The sequence below is a fragment of the Rhinopithecus bieti genome, unplaced genomic scaffold (genome assembly GCF_001698545.2).
Source record: "Rhinopithecus bieti isolate Rb0 unplaced genomic scaffold, ASM169854v2 scaffold_2254, whole genome shotgun sequence".
NCBI lineage: Eukaryota > Metazoa > Chordata > Mammalia > Primates > Cercopithecidae > Rhinopithecus > Rhinopithecus bieti.
In genome coordinates, this window is record NW_016803982.1 from 3270656 (window position 1) to 3284933 (window position 14278).

The 14278-nt window shown below is 54.9% G+C and overlaps 2 protein-coding genes across 2 annotated transcripts in view; one reads left to right on the top strand and one right to left on the bottom strand.

Moving 5' to 3' along the window:
• Positions 1–50: 50 nt before the first annotated feature.
• Positions 51–3779, bottom strand: ZIC2 (Zic family zinc finger 2). Its single transcript, XM_017861835.1, has 3 exons — positions 2394–3779; positions 430–593; positions 51–257 (listed from the first exon to the last, which is right to left on the bottom strand). Exons 1-3 carry the CDS (start codon positions 3466–3468, stop codon positions 213–215), a joined length of 1284 nt encoding a protein of 427 aa, XP_017717324.1. The 5' UTR covers positions 3469–3779; the 3' UTR covers positions 51–212.
• Positions 3780–11634: 7855 nt separating this feature from the next.
• The window catches only part of ZIC5 (Zic family zinc finger 5), an 8870-nt gene continuing 6226 nt past the window's right edge, over positions 11635–14278 (top strand). The window contains exon 1 of the mRNA XM_017861247.1: positions 11635–14272. Within this exon, the coding sequence (XP_017716736.1) occupies positions 13846–14272 (427 nt within the window). The 5' untranslated portion in view covers positions 11635–13845. The remainder of the gene's footprint in view (positions 14273–14278) is intronic.

Sequence of the window (14278 nt, forward strand, 5' to 3'; positions counted from 1 at the left end):
CTCCCGAGCCGCCACTGCCCGAGCCTCCGCCCCGGTGCACGGCGGATACCGCGGCCGCCGCCGCCGCAGCCGCTGCCGCCGCTGCCGCCGCCGCTGGGGACAGGTTGGAGCTGCTCTGGGGCTCGGCGCTGGGGGACACAAGCCCCGGGGGCGTGGATGACTCATAGCCAGAGCTGGCGGCCGGGGAGGATTCAGAGCCCTGTGGGGAGGACTCATGGACCTGCAAGACAAAAGCCGGGAGGGGGGACCAGAGGGGACTGGGTGTGAGTGCAGCTGCTGTGGGGCCGGGCCCCTGGGGGAGAGCACCCCCAGAAATGTCCCCCCGGCCTCCCTGGCCCCTGGAGACCCTCCCAGGCCGGCTGAGGTGGTCCAGGCCGGTGCTGCACCGCACGGCCTGCCTCACCCTCCTCCCGGCCGCCGCGGTGGTACCTTCATGTGCTTCCGCAGCGAGCTGGGGTGCGTGTAGGACTTGTCGCACATCTTGCAGAGATAGGGCTTATCGGAGGTGTGGACGTGCATGTGCTTCTTCCTGTCGCTGCTGTTGGCGAAGCGCCGGTCGCAGCCCTCGAACTCACACTGGAACGGCTTCTCCCCTGTGGACGGCAAACATCGGCGCTGGCTGCAGACACCCAGAGCCTGCAGAGCCCCCACTCAGGCTGCGAGAGGGCTGGGCCACGGCGAGGGAGAAGGGCCTGAGGGGGCTGGGTCCCTTAAACCAGTCCAATCCCCTCTGCGGCAGAACTAAGATCAAATTAACCGCCTTCCCGCCTGACAGTCCTGCTCATTTATTTCATATTTTACTTTCTTCCAGGCTGACGCCCATCTCCTCAAATTTCTCAGGCATGTGGGGTAGCTCCTGGCCCTGCCTGCCTTTCTACAGGGCTTCTTGGATTTGCAGCTTCTAACAAGTTGGTCTCGCCACAGAGAAGCTGTTATTATGACAAAATATTTGGGGCATTATCAAAATCACACAGGCTGCTGGGCTGCTGTCGATTTCTCGCCAGGGCCAGTAAGCAATTACATTTGGAGTTGCTATGTGTTGTTTGGGGGCCGGGCTGTGGAGAGTGACTGAGCCAGTATTTTTCATCCAAAATTCCGCAAACTGAATTAATAATTCTAGTCTCACCTCCAGTCTTTAAAAAATAAGTTGAAGAAAAGGTAAATATTACAGATAAGGCAGCATCTAGTGACTGCGGAGAGGCACAAGCTGGTGGGCGAGGGTTGGGGGAGTCAGCAAAGCCTTTCAAAACCTCCTCGTTTAATTTTCTGGCGGCCTCTGCATCCTGTTGCCAGAATTCCAAATGCTTGGAGTCATTTAGAGGTGCGAGAACTCAAACGTCGTTCCACTTGGAAAGGGGACCGTTTAACGTTAAATTCCATTAGCACCTAAATTGTTTCTTAAAGACATCCGCTCAGACACAGGACTCAAAAGCGAGCATTTCATGCAAATAAATTTCTCAAATTTTAAACCTTGTTAAAAGCTTGTCTCGCACCTCGGATCCCTCCCTTCCCGGAAGAGAACAATAGGCCGCTGGCGCATCCCCACTTCGGAGTAAATATTGACGGGGGAAGTTGCTAAAACATTTGGCTTTCTTTTAGGAAATCGTCTGGCACGATTTTGGCTGAGACCTGGTCATAGATGAATAATCTATGAGGCAGGAGGCGCGTTCTCTTGCGGTTCTCTCTTCTCACGCGATCCTCCCGCGGGGCCGCGCTGCCTAGGGCTCTAGCTGACCTAGGGCTCTAGCTGACCTGGGTCCAAGTTGGGAATCGCAAACTCTCTGGTGCCCATTAGAGAATTTCACAAACTGCTGCGAAACCACAGTAAAGGCCCCGCGACCCACCCCGAGACGGGCTTTAAAAACACTTTTAAAATGAGAAATGCATTACAGCTTCGTCTTACACCAGACCCATTTAATGGGAAACAGTCCCGGGAAGGGCGTTTGGACCCCGAGTAAAAGAAGTGGGAAAACACACAAACCACTCAAACAGACATACACTCCGAGCAGAAAAGCACATTCAGACAAGCTGGCAAAATCCTCTCTAGGCTCGCTTCCCGGGCACCGAATTAGAGAGCAGTTTTATTTTGTGCTTTCCACTTAGAACGGAAATTATTAACCGGGGCTGAGTAAACGAAGCAATTCCATGACCCAAGCATACATTTGATGTGAGGCTGATCATTTAAAACTCGATTTCCGCACATGGAAAAACCCAGCCCAATAATATTCTGTCATCCTCCAACAGAAACAAGCTGCTGGCACTCTCGTATACGCAAAAACACCTCCCATTCCAGGTCCCCGGCTGGCGGTCTGCGCCCAGCGTCGGCACCCACAGTCTCTCAGGCTGTGCGTGTCTCCCCTCCACGCCTGGTCCCTATCCCAGCCCGCGGTTACCTGTGTGGGTCCTTTTGTGAATCTTGAGGTTCTCGGAGCGCGCGAAGACCTTGCCACAGCCCGGGAAGGGGCAGGGGAAGGGTTTCTCGCCTGTGTGCACGCGGATGTGGTTGACCAGTTTGTATTTGGCCTTGAAGGGCTTGCCCTCGCGCGGACACTCCTCCCAGAAGCAGACGTGGTTGCTCTGCTCCGGGCCGCCGACGTGCTCCACGGAGACGTGGGTCACCAGCTCGTGCATGGTGCTGAAAGTTTTGTTGCAGCTCTTCTTGGGGTTGCTCAGCTGCTCGGGGTCGATCCACTTGCAGATGAGCTCCTGCTTGATGCACTGCTGCCGCATGTAGCGGAAAAAGGCACCGGGGTGGTGGTGGTGGTGGTGGTGGTGGTGGGCCGCGGCTGCTGCCATGTTCATACCCATGTTCATATTCATGGGGCCGTACTGGTTGTGGAGTTGCGCCGCCGAGTAGGGGTCGGTCCGCGGGCTGGCCACCTGGCGGTATTGCTCCGAGCGCCCGAACACCTCACCGGGCAGCCCGAGGCGCATCTGCCCGTTGAGCACATTCTGCGAGCCGTGCGGCCCGTGCTGCTCTGGCAGGCCGGGGAAGAGGAGGTGGCCCTGCGCGTCCGAGTGCGCATGGTGCAGGCCGCCCGCGCCCGGCCCGAACAGCCCGTGCTGCCCGCCGCCCGGCGCCGAGTCCCCGAAGCCGCGGCTGCGGAACAGGAAGTCCCGGGTGGAGTTGAAGGGCGGCCCAGAGTAGGAACCAACGTGCGCGGCGTGGGGCCCGAGCGCTGCGGCCGCAGCGGCAGCCGCAGCGGAGCCGGGGTAGGCGCCGGGGCCCTGCGACGTGAACGCCGAGCTCTGGCCCGGGGACAGCTCGTGCGCGCCCGGATTGAGCTTGAAGGCTCCCATGTGCGCGGCGGCCGAGTCAACGAAGCCGTTCTGCGCCGCCGCCAGGCTCAGTTCACGGTCCTGCATCTCGGCGGCCGCGGCCGCCGCTGCCGCGGCGGAGTGGTGATGGTGGCGCGCGAAGCTGCCTACCCCGATGGCCGGGAACTGCGGACCCGCGTCCAGGAGCATGGCCAGCGCGCCCGCACGTCCCAGAGAGCCCCGTGCCTCCGCGCCGCCTCGACTCCCGCTCCTGATCCGCGCTGTGCGTCCGGCGGCCACCGGGCTCCAGGCGCAGGCGGCAGTGGTGGCGGCCGCTTCAGCCCTGAGAGCCGCTCTCCTGCGCCCGCCGCCTCCGCCGCCGCCTGGCTCTGCCTCAGGCGGCCGGGCGCGGAGCGAAGGCGCGGAGAGGAAGAGGAGGAGGAGGCGGCGGCGGAGGAGGCGCGGGAGGAGGAGGAGGAGGTGGAGGAGGAGAAGAGTCCAAAGCCAGGCAGAGAACCAAAGTGTATTAAAGGAGCTGCGGCGGGGGCGGGGGCGGGCCGGGCAAGGGCAGGGGAGGGCGGTCCGGGAGGAGGGAGCCGGAGGGAGGTGTGGGGAGCCGAGAGGAGAGGGGGGCTACCGGAGGGGCGGAGCGCGCGCCCGCGGCCCCCACCCCTGCGCGCACCCGCGCGCGCGACAGGCCATCACACTCACTCGCCTCGCACCCCAGCGGAACCCGAAGCCTCCGGCCCACGCCGAGCAGCGCCGGTAGAATGAGTCACAACCGCGGCGGGGCCACGGTGCCCGAGCGCCGCGGCGGTGCGCACGCCAGGCAGGCGGCGAGGAGAGGACCCGAGGCAGATCCGACGCTTGGCACCCGGACCAGTGCACCAGCGGCTCCACCTGACCGCGACGGGGGCGCGGGGGTGGCAGGCGCAGTCCTAGACGTCCTCTCTGTGGCGCGCTCCGGCGACAGCTCCCTCCCCCGCGGCCCGCTCGCGCCGCCCGCGCGCGGCGGGTATTGTTCGAAGCTGCGGCCCGCAGTGTTTACCCTCCTCGGCCACCGACGCTGGCTTGGCTGCGCCTCGCGGGTAGTAAACTTGCAGTGGCCACGAATTTCCCCAGATGAAGGCAAGCAGCCGCGCCTGCTCCCCCCTTTCTAAGTTGTGCTGGAGGAGTAGGCGGGGGAGTAGGGGAGGAGGGGATGTGGGAGGGGAGAAGGCGAGCAGGAGGAGGGGAGGAGGGGGAGGCTGGGCTGAAAAACAATAACAACAATAAAAAAGTGATCTTCGCTCGCCTCCCTCGCCCGCCGTCCGGGCGGGCGCTGGGCCCGGAACTAGTGGCCACGCCGCGTGACCCGAGCGCAGTCGCGGCCCAGAGCGAATGTGGAGGCCCAGGCGGGCTCCCAGGTCTGTGGCTGCGGGATGGCTGCGTTCGCACTGCCTCTGTTGATTTCGGTGGGCCGCCGCAACCCGCAGCAGCAGCCTTTTATTTTTAACTTTTGTCTCCTCCTTTATTCCCTCTCCCTTCCCCCCGCGCCCTAGTCTCCCGCCCCGGCTCCCTCCCTCCCTCCAGCTAGAGGCCGGGCCCCCGGTCAAACCGCCCCTTTAACGCGACCCGCCCGCCGCCCTCCCAGCGCCGCGATTGGCCGCCGCGGCCTAGTCAATCCGTGCCCCGCCCCGCGGCCGGCCCGCCCCTCGGTCCCCGCGCTCCCTGAGCTGCTCCCGGCTCGGGCAGCCGCCGAACGTGCCCGCTGGCCCGGCCTGACATCCTGCAGCGCTTCTCCCGAGAGCTCGGCGCCGCGGCTTCTAGTCCCGGCCGACCGCGGCGCTCCCGGGAGCCGGGCGTCCAGCGTGGCTCGGACGCGGGCCCGGGCCGCGGGGTCAAGGCGCCCTCAGCTGGGTCAGTAATGGGACGCAGCCCAGCGCTCCAGTCTTTCTGCGTAGGCCACCGACTCCCCCGGGATCCGAGCAGCTCCCAGCGGACACCGAAAACCCCGGGGACGCCTGGCCGGAGCACTCCTGGCCGCTCGAGACGTGGCTAACAGCTGGGTCGCCCAGCAGGAGGCTCTGCGCGCGGGGACATTTCAGGCCCGGGGCCCCGCGGGGAGCGCGCCACAAGGAGCGGCAGGGGGCCGGTCTGCTGCCCGCTTGGCACGCTCCCTACTCTCACCCCGCCTTTGCAAACTTGCTCTGTGGCATTGAAACCACAGGTGCCGGACGGTGGGCACAGAGAAAGCCAGGCATGCCCCTTCTTCCTACCCTCCGGACGCCCACCCAGACACCGCCTTCCCCGCCCCCCGCGGCGTCCACGTCCGCCCCTCAGCGCGCTGAGCTCCCCCCCGCCGCTTGCGTCCTGCTCCGATTACAGCAGTAAACACTGGGCAGCGGCCCCCGCGTGGAAGGGGGTTGTTTGGAAGTCATTTAAAGACAGTGTCACCCTCAGGGTAAATGCCCAGAAGCCGGGCCGCGCATCCTTGAGCTGGGAAGTATGGGAACGCCCGAGACCAAGCGAGGTTCAGGCCGGGGTTTGGCTGCGAGTCAGGCTCAGGGTCTTGGGAGAAGCAGCCGTCAGACTCGGCAGGGCTTAAACCTTCTAGAAAGCATATATATCCACTCCTTCTCTAGGAGCAGGGAGTGCCACCCGGGCGGTGGCCCGGCGGCGAGGTTGCTCCCTGCGCCGCGGCTGGCCAGCGCCGCGGCCCCAGGCTGACCGCTGCGGACATTTCCTGTCCCGCCGCCCAAATCTCGCGCTCCCGAGGTAACCAGAGAGGGAAAGGAGGGTCCAGAGGCTGCAGAGGTGTGAAGGGACAGCCTGAGGCCAGCGCCTCGGGCGTGTTCGCCTGGCTGGCCTGGAGAACTGCTTTTATTTATAAATCTCTAGGAGTTGAAATAAAATTAAACGAAGAGAAAATAATTAATTTTCAGAATTATGTTCTGAAATGAAATCAACAAAAACGCGGGAAGGATCCTCTAGCTCACTATGGATGGCAGAACCCGGGCTGTCTTGCGCCGGCTCAGGCAGCCTCTCCCGGCTTAAACAAGTCTCTGCAGGTTGGCGCTGGCCACAGCCCCTTGCATAAGAGGCCCTGTGCCCTTCCTCCGTCCCACTCTTCCCTGTCATGGGGTGGGGTGGGGTGCAAGAATGAGGGAGGCTGTGGCATCCTGTCTGAAAGCAAGGCAGTTTGCCTGGAAGGTGGAGATTCTCACCTTCCCTGAAAGGAGGAAATGTTCCCATTTCCACACCCCTCTCTGTGCATAAAATGGGGCGGAGGGCACTAGCCAAACTGGCCCCCTAGACCTAAAGGGACCTGAGACAGAGACGCAGAGAGAAAAGAGAACATCTCTGGCGGAAAGGCTGTCTTGCTACGTTGAATCCATTAAAAAATGCTAGTGCAATTTTTATATTGCACACTTGTTTGCTTTATTCATCAATTTTTATGGGGATGGGAGGCGAGCGCAAGAGGAGAGTATTTGGAAAGGCTTACTCCAAAAATATTTCCGAAGGAAAATGTTTTCTTGGAGATTGGTTGTGAGGATAGCAAACCTGCACATGCAGAGACCTCACTTCCCTTCCTTCTTTAAGGCCATCATACTTCCAAGTCTTCCTCCTTTCCCACTGTCTTACCCCCTCCTCAGTCCTCCCTCCCTCTCCTCTTTGACCCATTCTCTCTTTCGCTTTGATTTCGCCTTTGCTGCTCCCGCGTTTGGGGATCGCGCGGCTGGGTGCTCGCTCGCGCCGCATTCCGGGGGCCGCGCGCGGCCGGGCGGTGGGGCGGACGCCTTAATTCCCGCCGGAGACCCTGCGGGTTGGGCCCTCCTGGCTATTCTTTCCCGGCTCCAGTTCTCCTCTCTCTGCAGGGCACAGAAGAGCTGAGCCAAGTTCAAAGTCACGTCGCCGTCCCTTCTCAGAAGTGCTTTATTTCTCTACAAACCGCGAAACCCCTTTACTTCATGACACTTTTTTTAAAGGAAGGAAAGTGAAGAGAGAGCGAGAGAGAGCAAGGGGGGGGGGGGGGGGGGGAAGCATGCAAAGGCTTTCAGAGTTACTGCCTCAAAAGTAGACTCGGGTTCCTTGGCTGAAGGAAAAAAGCGGCCAAGCGGCACATTGTGAGTGAATTCAGTTTTTCAACAGGTTTCTGGAAGGGCCCGTCTGTGGCAGTGTCAGGCCCGCAGGACCCACAACTGTCTCCATCCGGCAAACATGTCCCCTCTTTGTAAGCTTCCCAAAACTATGCTTCCGAAATCTTACGGAGGCTGCGTGCGGCTGGGCCGCAGGCCGGGGCTTGAGCGGATCCCGCTCCAGGCCGCGCGGGCCGGTGTTCATTTTTCTGCAAGTAGAGGGAATGGCAGCGCGATGGAGAATTGGGGTTGTCTTCAAAAACCAGAAAATCCCGACAAATACCTGAGCGCCCATCAACCAGAGCACCTCGTTGTAGTTTGTGGGCATCGGTGAACAGTGTTGACAGAGTTCTTTTGTGGTATGGGATGTGTTTTGTGTACCTATGCATAAATATAGCGTGTATGCACACACTCTACCCTCACACACACACATAGGTATACATTGCTGGACAGGAGAAGCCAAAGAACAGGCAAACAAAATTGACCTTTACATTGAAAAGCAGAAGTTCTCGGTTGCCACACCACTCAAACTTTTAATTTTCGTCTTAAGGAAGAAGGTGGAAATGGGGGTAGTGGGAAAGAGTTGAGAGAATAAATGAGAGAAACAAGTGACAAAAAAAAGGGGGGGATTTCACAGGATTCCAGCACCATCATCTGTATCACAGACTCATAAATTCAACAAGATCATCAACAGGATATTAAGTTGCAGGGCACCTTTGATTCCGCCTTCTCAGCCACTCCTGGGCTGGGTGACCCCGACCCATGAAGGACCACATGTGTGGTGTGGGAGCCCCTTCTATAAAACCCACCTAGAACAAAAGTTCTTTGTTAGTGCTTTAGAGAAGTGTAACGTAAAAGAAGGGGAAATTGTGAAAATCTCAGCCAATGTTGTAACTTTTAAATACCATTTTTAAGAAGTAGGGGTGCTGAATGAGGTTGTGATAGGATAAGGCCCTCTCTAGTTTGCTAAAAGAATGTCTTTTCTTCCTACAGTTAAAATTTACTGTCCTGTAACTGGGCTTATAAAAAGTCTCCATATAAAATATGTGCTCACCAGCAGTTTAGTGATAGGGGTGCAAATATTTGTGTATTTGTCAAAAGGGACTCAGAAAAAATAGAAGCTATTAACCACCCTGGACTTCACCCCTGCGTTGGTAATAGTCAGTGGTTGTGGTTTTCCAAAAGGAAGAGAATTAATTGTCCTTACTTGTCTTCTCTTTCCTGATGGGAGTGATTCTACTGCTGAAAAACAAACAAAACCAAACAACAAAAAATAGGAGGCATTAGCTAACGTGAATGTGTTTAATTATTCTGAAGACCTATCCTTTGGGCTCCCAGGCGAACTATATCCAGAGAGATTGAATACAGATGACAGGCGAACAGCTTTCCAATAAACTGTAGTATTATTGCAATAGACTTTGTAATACAATTTATGCTGTCATTCATAAATAACAATGCCATATGTCAACCATATTGCTTACACAAGTAAATCCATCAGCGTGTCACTATTTGATTTATCTCAACAGCTTCTTCAAATATTGAAGTATAGATATTGGAAGGGGTGTGGAGTGAGAGGAACTACCCAAGAAATTTGAGATTTTATTGTTAACTGCACAACCTCTACTTCTTCATTTCCCATCCAAAAACATCCTAAAGGGTAAGAGATGAAGGGGAGGAGAAGCACATGGAGGGGCCAACACAAATAAATATTGAGTGGTTATATGAACTGTGAACATGCAAGAGAGTTCTGTGGTTGTTTTGACCTTCTGGACATATTTTAGGACAATAATGCATTTCCCAAGAAATTGTCAATCCTAATGGTCAACTGTAGGTCAAAGGTCTTTCTCCAACAACTTCTATCTCTGAGAGTAGAAATGACTGCAAACTAAATGAGAGTATTTGGTGACATGCAAATTTTATTCAACTTATTCTTTAGTAGTAAGGAAGTAAAGGGAGTGATAGTTTTTCAGTGGCTTTCAACCACAGAGGTGAGGTGGACATGGGATAGGCCCATTTCATGACTGTACAAACAACAAGACAAAACAAATCCCCACGGAATCCAACATATCAGTCACGGCCACACAGCCCCAGTCTTCCGCCTTTTCATCCTCATTAAGTCTACATAAGTGTGATAGGGCTATTAGAAGCACTTTTCTGGATACTCTTAGCTCCACGCATATCCGTTGAGCCTCATGACTCAGCGCCAGCTCAGGAGGGCGGTAACCCTCGAAGAGCCCCTGAGAGGGCTGCGAATTACGGAGCGATTTTGAGCACCCAAAGGCCTTGGGCCAGTCGCAGCCTCCACGCAAGTCAGACTGCGAGTTGCCAAGGCTGGAGGGTGGGGATGGGGATCCGGTCCCTGCCTCGTGCAGACGGGGCGGGTGGCCAGGAGAGGCTGCCCTGAAACTCTCTGCCTAGCCTGGCGAACCTGATTTGGGGAAACCCTTGGACCCTAAGTCACCATCACTTACGGCCCTGGCGAAGGTCTACTAAAATGCAACTGTGCTGGTGCCTTTGCCCACCCCGCCCTAGCTTTTAGGAAAGGTCTCAGTGGACCATCAGGCCCTTCCCAGTGTCTGCTAGCAACCCCCTACTTCTGCGCCTATTAAGCACCCATTGGCGCCCTTGGGCTAGGGTTCAAAGGTCCTTCGACTCCTCTAGTAATTCGGGTGCCCCATTCGCCCTTGAACCCGCCCCTGGCGCGGCCCAAATGACACTAGATGCTCCAAACCCGCCGACACCCAGCCCTTCTACAGGGAGGCCGCTCTCACAGAAATCACGCGGGACCAGCGAGTCGTAAAGCAATTGCAGGGGCAATAAAAGGCGGTTCGGTGGGTCCCCCAGCTCCTTTCTTTTCCACCCCATCGTCCCCGAGATCCCCCCTCCCTCCGCCTGCAGAAACAATCAAACAAAGACTCAAAAGCCAGGAAATGTCCAATTCACTTCCCTTGGAGTTTATTAATTGCCTACACCCATCGCAGGAAACTTGGCTGTGTTCGGTGACATACAGAGGGCACCGGGGAGTGGTGGAGCCTCAGTCCCCCGACTCCGCGCAGCGGGAAGCCGCAAGCTCGAGCATCCCCAGAGATCGGGTACCGTGGCCTCCAGGCAGCTGAACGTGGTTAGCTCAGCTAACCTGGGTTCTGGTTAGCTGGCCGTTTACTGGGCCTCTCATCTCCCCAGGCTACTCGCTACCTTGTCTGGGGCTGGAAGGACTTTGGGGTTCGGGGTGCAACCTAGAGGTCTGGAAATAGACACCCCGCAAGAGCCCTTGCTAACTCCAGAAAGGACATTTCCATGGCTTGCCACTTTGCTGCCTCCACACAGGCACCTCCGCTGCAAAACGCAGAAAGGGGCATGGGTTTGAGGACTGGCCCTGACGACCAGCACCACCGTCGAAATATGCGGGCCAAACCCACAGAAGAATTGGCATAATGCCTTCCACAGCCCCCTGCTTTTAAAACTAGTATTATAATTCCCTTCAGCGCCCTGGAAATTGTTGGTGTTTATTTAGGAAGTGTGACAGAGTTATTGGGTCTTCAGAAACTTGGGATGTTAAGGGGGTTTGATTTGGCTCCCAAATACCTTGAAAAAGAAACAGCGCACCTGGGGTCAGGCGGGTCATCACAATAACAAAAGCGCTTCTACAAAATAAAAGCTCTTTTATAAAGAAAGGCAATCCCGGAAATCCACTGCAAGCCTTCCTGATGACCATCTAGCTAGGCCTATTCTCAGGTTTAATTGGCAGGCGGTTTATTGGCGCCTTATTGGTGTTGATTGAAATTTTGCTCCCAGTCTTTTCTTTTAAGAATTAGCATCTCAAGTCGATTTACCTGAGTCAATTATCTTTTTAGGGTCTAGGTTTGGTCATAAATTTGCAAATATTCATTAAACTCACTTTGTAAATATCCTTCTTTCCTATCGCTATCCAAATCTCTATTATTTCCTAAGAAAGTCTTTTCTTTTTTAAGGCTTCCATAAAAAGAAATTGATCAGGGAGCTATATTTGAATTAAGACATATTAAATCGATGACAGATACATATCACGCTGTGTTTAACAAGAGTTGTACAAGGAGGCGGGTTCCAGATTCCGCACGGCTCTGCTACACCATTATTCACATTTTTACAGCCTTTCCTTCATGCCTTCACCCATTAAACCATTAAATTTCAGCAATTCAATAAAACAAAGCAGTTATAATTTTGACGAAAAGCTATTTTGAAGGGGTGGAGGTACCCATTTTATTGCACAATAAAATGCTGAACAGTTCATATTAAAGGCTAGCTTGTGTTTATTTTCTTCTTTCTTTATTCATTCTTTTTGTTTTGTTTTGTTTTTACTTATAACCTGCAGGATTGAACCCAAAGCTGCCATTACTACAAGAATTAATGCTTATTGCCAAGAAATTCAAATAATGGAAACTCATTGCAAGTGTTCGGAGAGGAAACGAAGACAGTGATAATTCCAAATATGATGTTTTCTTCATATACTATCCATGGAGATGGCACAGTTCTCGATCAACCTCTGCCTGGTTGGCTTGAAATGTTTTAAGTCTTTGATATAAAAATTGTGAAAGGACTGGTCCTTTCCAAAGAGAGATGAAGATTTTGTTACCGCTGTTTATTAAATTTTTTTCGTTTTATTTCCACACACGCCTTTATTTCCCCATATTTGAACGTCATTGAAGCTTAAAAGTCCATTTAAAATTTGATGGTAGCATTGTCTTTGTTTGCTTGTCAGTTTTATAAAAGAAATGACATTCCTAAGTCTCATACCGAAGCCCCCTGTTAAACATCGTTCACACCAATGTAAATGGCGCTATCGAATCAACTCTTTTGAGAATATTTCTGATTACTTCCCAGGGCCACCTCCCCGATAACGGCTTTGTGTAGTCTACTTTTACTTGGACTGCAAACGAATTAAGTTGGAAACATGTTTTATTGTATCCCCAAAGAAAAAAATCACGTTCTAATCATTATCATTTTTTTTTTACAAGTAATGTTACAGATGGCAGCAAAATACAAATTTTAAAACCCTGACTTTAATATTTGAGCATTTTGGAACATCACAAATTTCAAAAATGTTTTCTTTTAAAATCTGAAAAGGACACTTTGGGGAAGTAAAACCCCTAATTTGGGGGGAGGGTCCCACATTTCTCCACCCACCAAAAGTGAAGGAGGGAATTTCTATTTTAAAAAATCGATTTGATACCAAACCGCTGGAAAGGGATAGGATTCGTTTTAAAAGCCAGTTTTACGGTTTTCAAATAAGACATCTTAGAGGTAGACTGGATAATGAGAAAACTGTAAGAAGGCGAAAGATTATTCTATCAGCAAATAAAAAGCAAATATATTTCTTGATTTCAAAATAATACTCTATTGGATCAGTTCTCATTGTGGACCAGTCAAAGAAACTGAGGCATACTTGTGGACTGTGGACTGCGATCTGGACCGGAAGGAGAAATTCTGCTTAAAGGATGGTGCTCATTTAGCGGCTTGTCTCTGAAGAGATGCCGTTTGGCCTGCCCTGCTACTGTATCTCCGAAAGGCAAAAGTTAGAATTGCTGCCCGATCTCCTCTCCCCCGCCCCTACTGTAGATCTAATTGGAAGTGGCAGATCTAGAACCGATGAGTAGTGAGATTACACTTCCAGTCAACTCCTTTGAACCATGTTGAAAAGGACTCCATGAGCTAAAAAGTCGAGGTAAAACGGTTCCTTTGGGGGAAAGACTTATTTTGACTTCACCTGGTGTTTCGCGGAGCCAAATCACTCCAGTTGTCTTGCAACCAATAGACTTTACCTTCTTCACTCCGTCTACTGTCTGTGCGCCCTAGGTGAGCGCTAGGCACGTAGGGTGTCCAAACCAGAAGTTTCTAGCATCACCACTGCAGGTAGGACACTCCTCTCCCAAAGAGCAGCCCAGGGCTCTTCCACCCCCCAAGGGAAGTGGAGGTAGAAAGTACTTGGGTGCCAGAAGGCACACAGCGAGAGGTGAGGCCGAGGTGTTTGAAACTGGAACTGCCCCTTGGGAATCCTCAACCCCTCACCACCCCGCGCCCTCTGCCCGCGTGCCGGCGCGCGCTCCACTAGGAGCGTCAAGGGTGAGCGGCGCGCTGCGCGCGCAGGCCAGGCTCAAACTTTCTGCAAGTGCAACTTGGGCATCCCTGGGGAGGCGGGGACGCGGGGCTCCAGCGAAGGAGGGGGCGCGAAGCGAAAGCGCAGGCGGCCGCGAGCACGGGGGCGGATCCCCGCTGGGTCGAGGGCCTGTACGAGAGCCAATCGGGCAGCCGAGGCTACTGCCAATCACGCAGCTCCCTCCAATCCCACCCGTGCCATTTCCAAAATCTCGGTCCCACTGTGCAGCTCAAATGTGGTGTTCACTCTGCCAATCGCTGGAGGATAGAGTGGGAACAAGAATAACCAGAGTTAGGAGGCCAGGACAAAAGAAGTTAAAGAGCGCCTAATATATACATGTTTTTGAAGGCGGGCAGAGGGAAAAAAGTCCCCCCACGGAGGGTGTATGGGCCTGATTGTGTAGTTCTGATGGAGCCCCCTTTGAGCAAGAGGAACCCGCCAGCGCTGAGATTAGCGGATTTGGCAACGGCTCAGGTTCAGCCGCTTCAGAATATGACAGGCTTCCCGGCGCTGGCCGGCCCGCCCGCCCACTCCCAACTCCGCGCCGCCGTCGCGCACGTCCGCCCGCGGGACCTGGGCGCTGACCCCGGCGTGGCCACCACTCCGCTCAGACCCGAGCACATGGCCCAGGCGAGCGCGCTGGGCCTCAGCCCTCCCTCCCAGGCGCTCCCGGCACACCCCGAGGCTCCGGCAGCCGCCGCCCGTGCTGCAGCCTTGGTCGTGCACCCCGGCGCGGGCAGCTACCCCTGCGGCGGGGGCAGCAGTGGCG

Coding starts and splice junctions, on each gene's coding strand:
- ZIC2 (XM_017861835.1), bottom strand. CDS start 3,468: ATGCTCCTGGACGCGGGTCCGCAGTTCCCGGCCATCGGGGTAGGCAGC. Junction 594..2,393: donor TCACAAAAGGACCCACACAG/GTAACCGCGGGC, acceptor TGCCGTCCACAG/GGGAGAAGCCGTTCCAGTGT. Junction 258..429: donor CGCTGCGGAAGCACATGAAG/GTACCACCGCGG, acceptor ACTCACACCCAG/TCCCCTCTGGTCCCCCCTCC.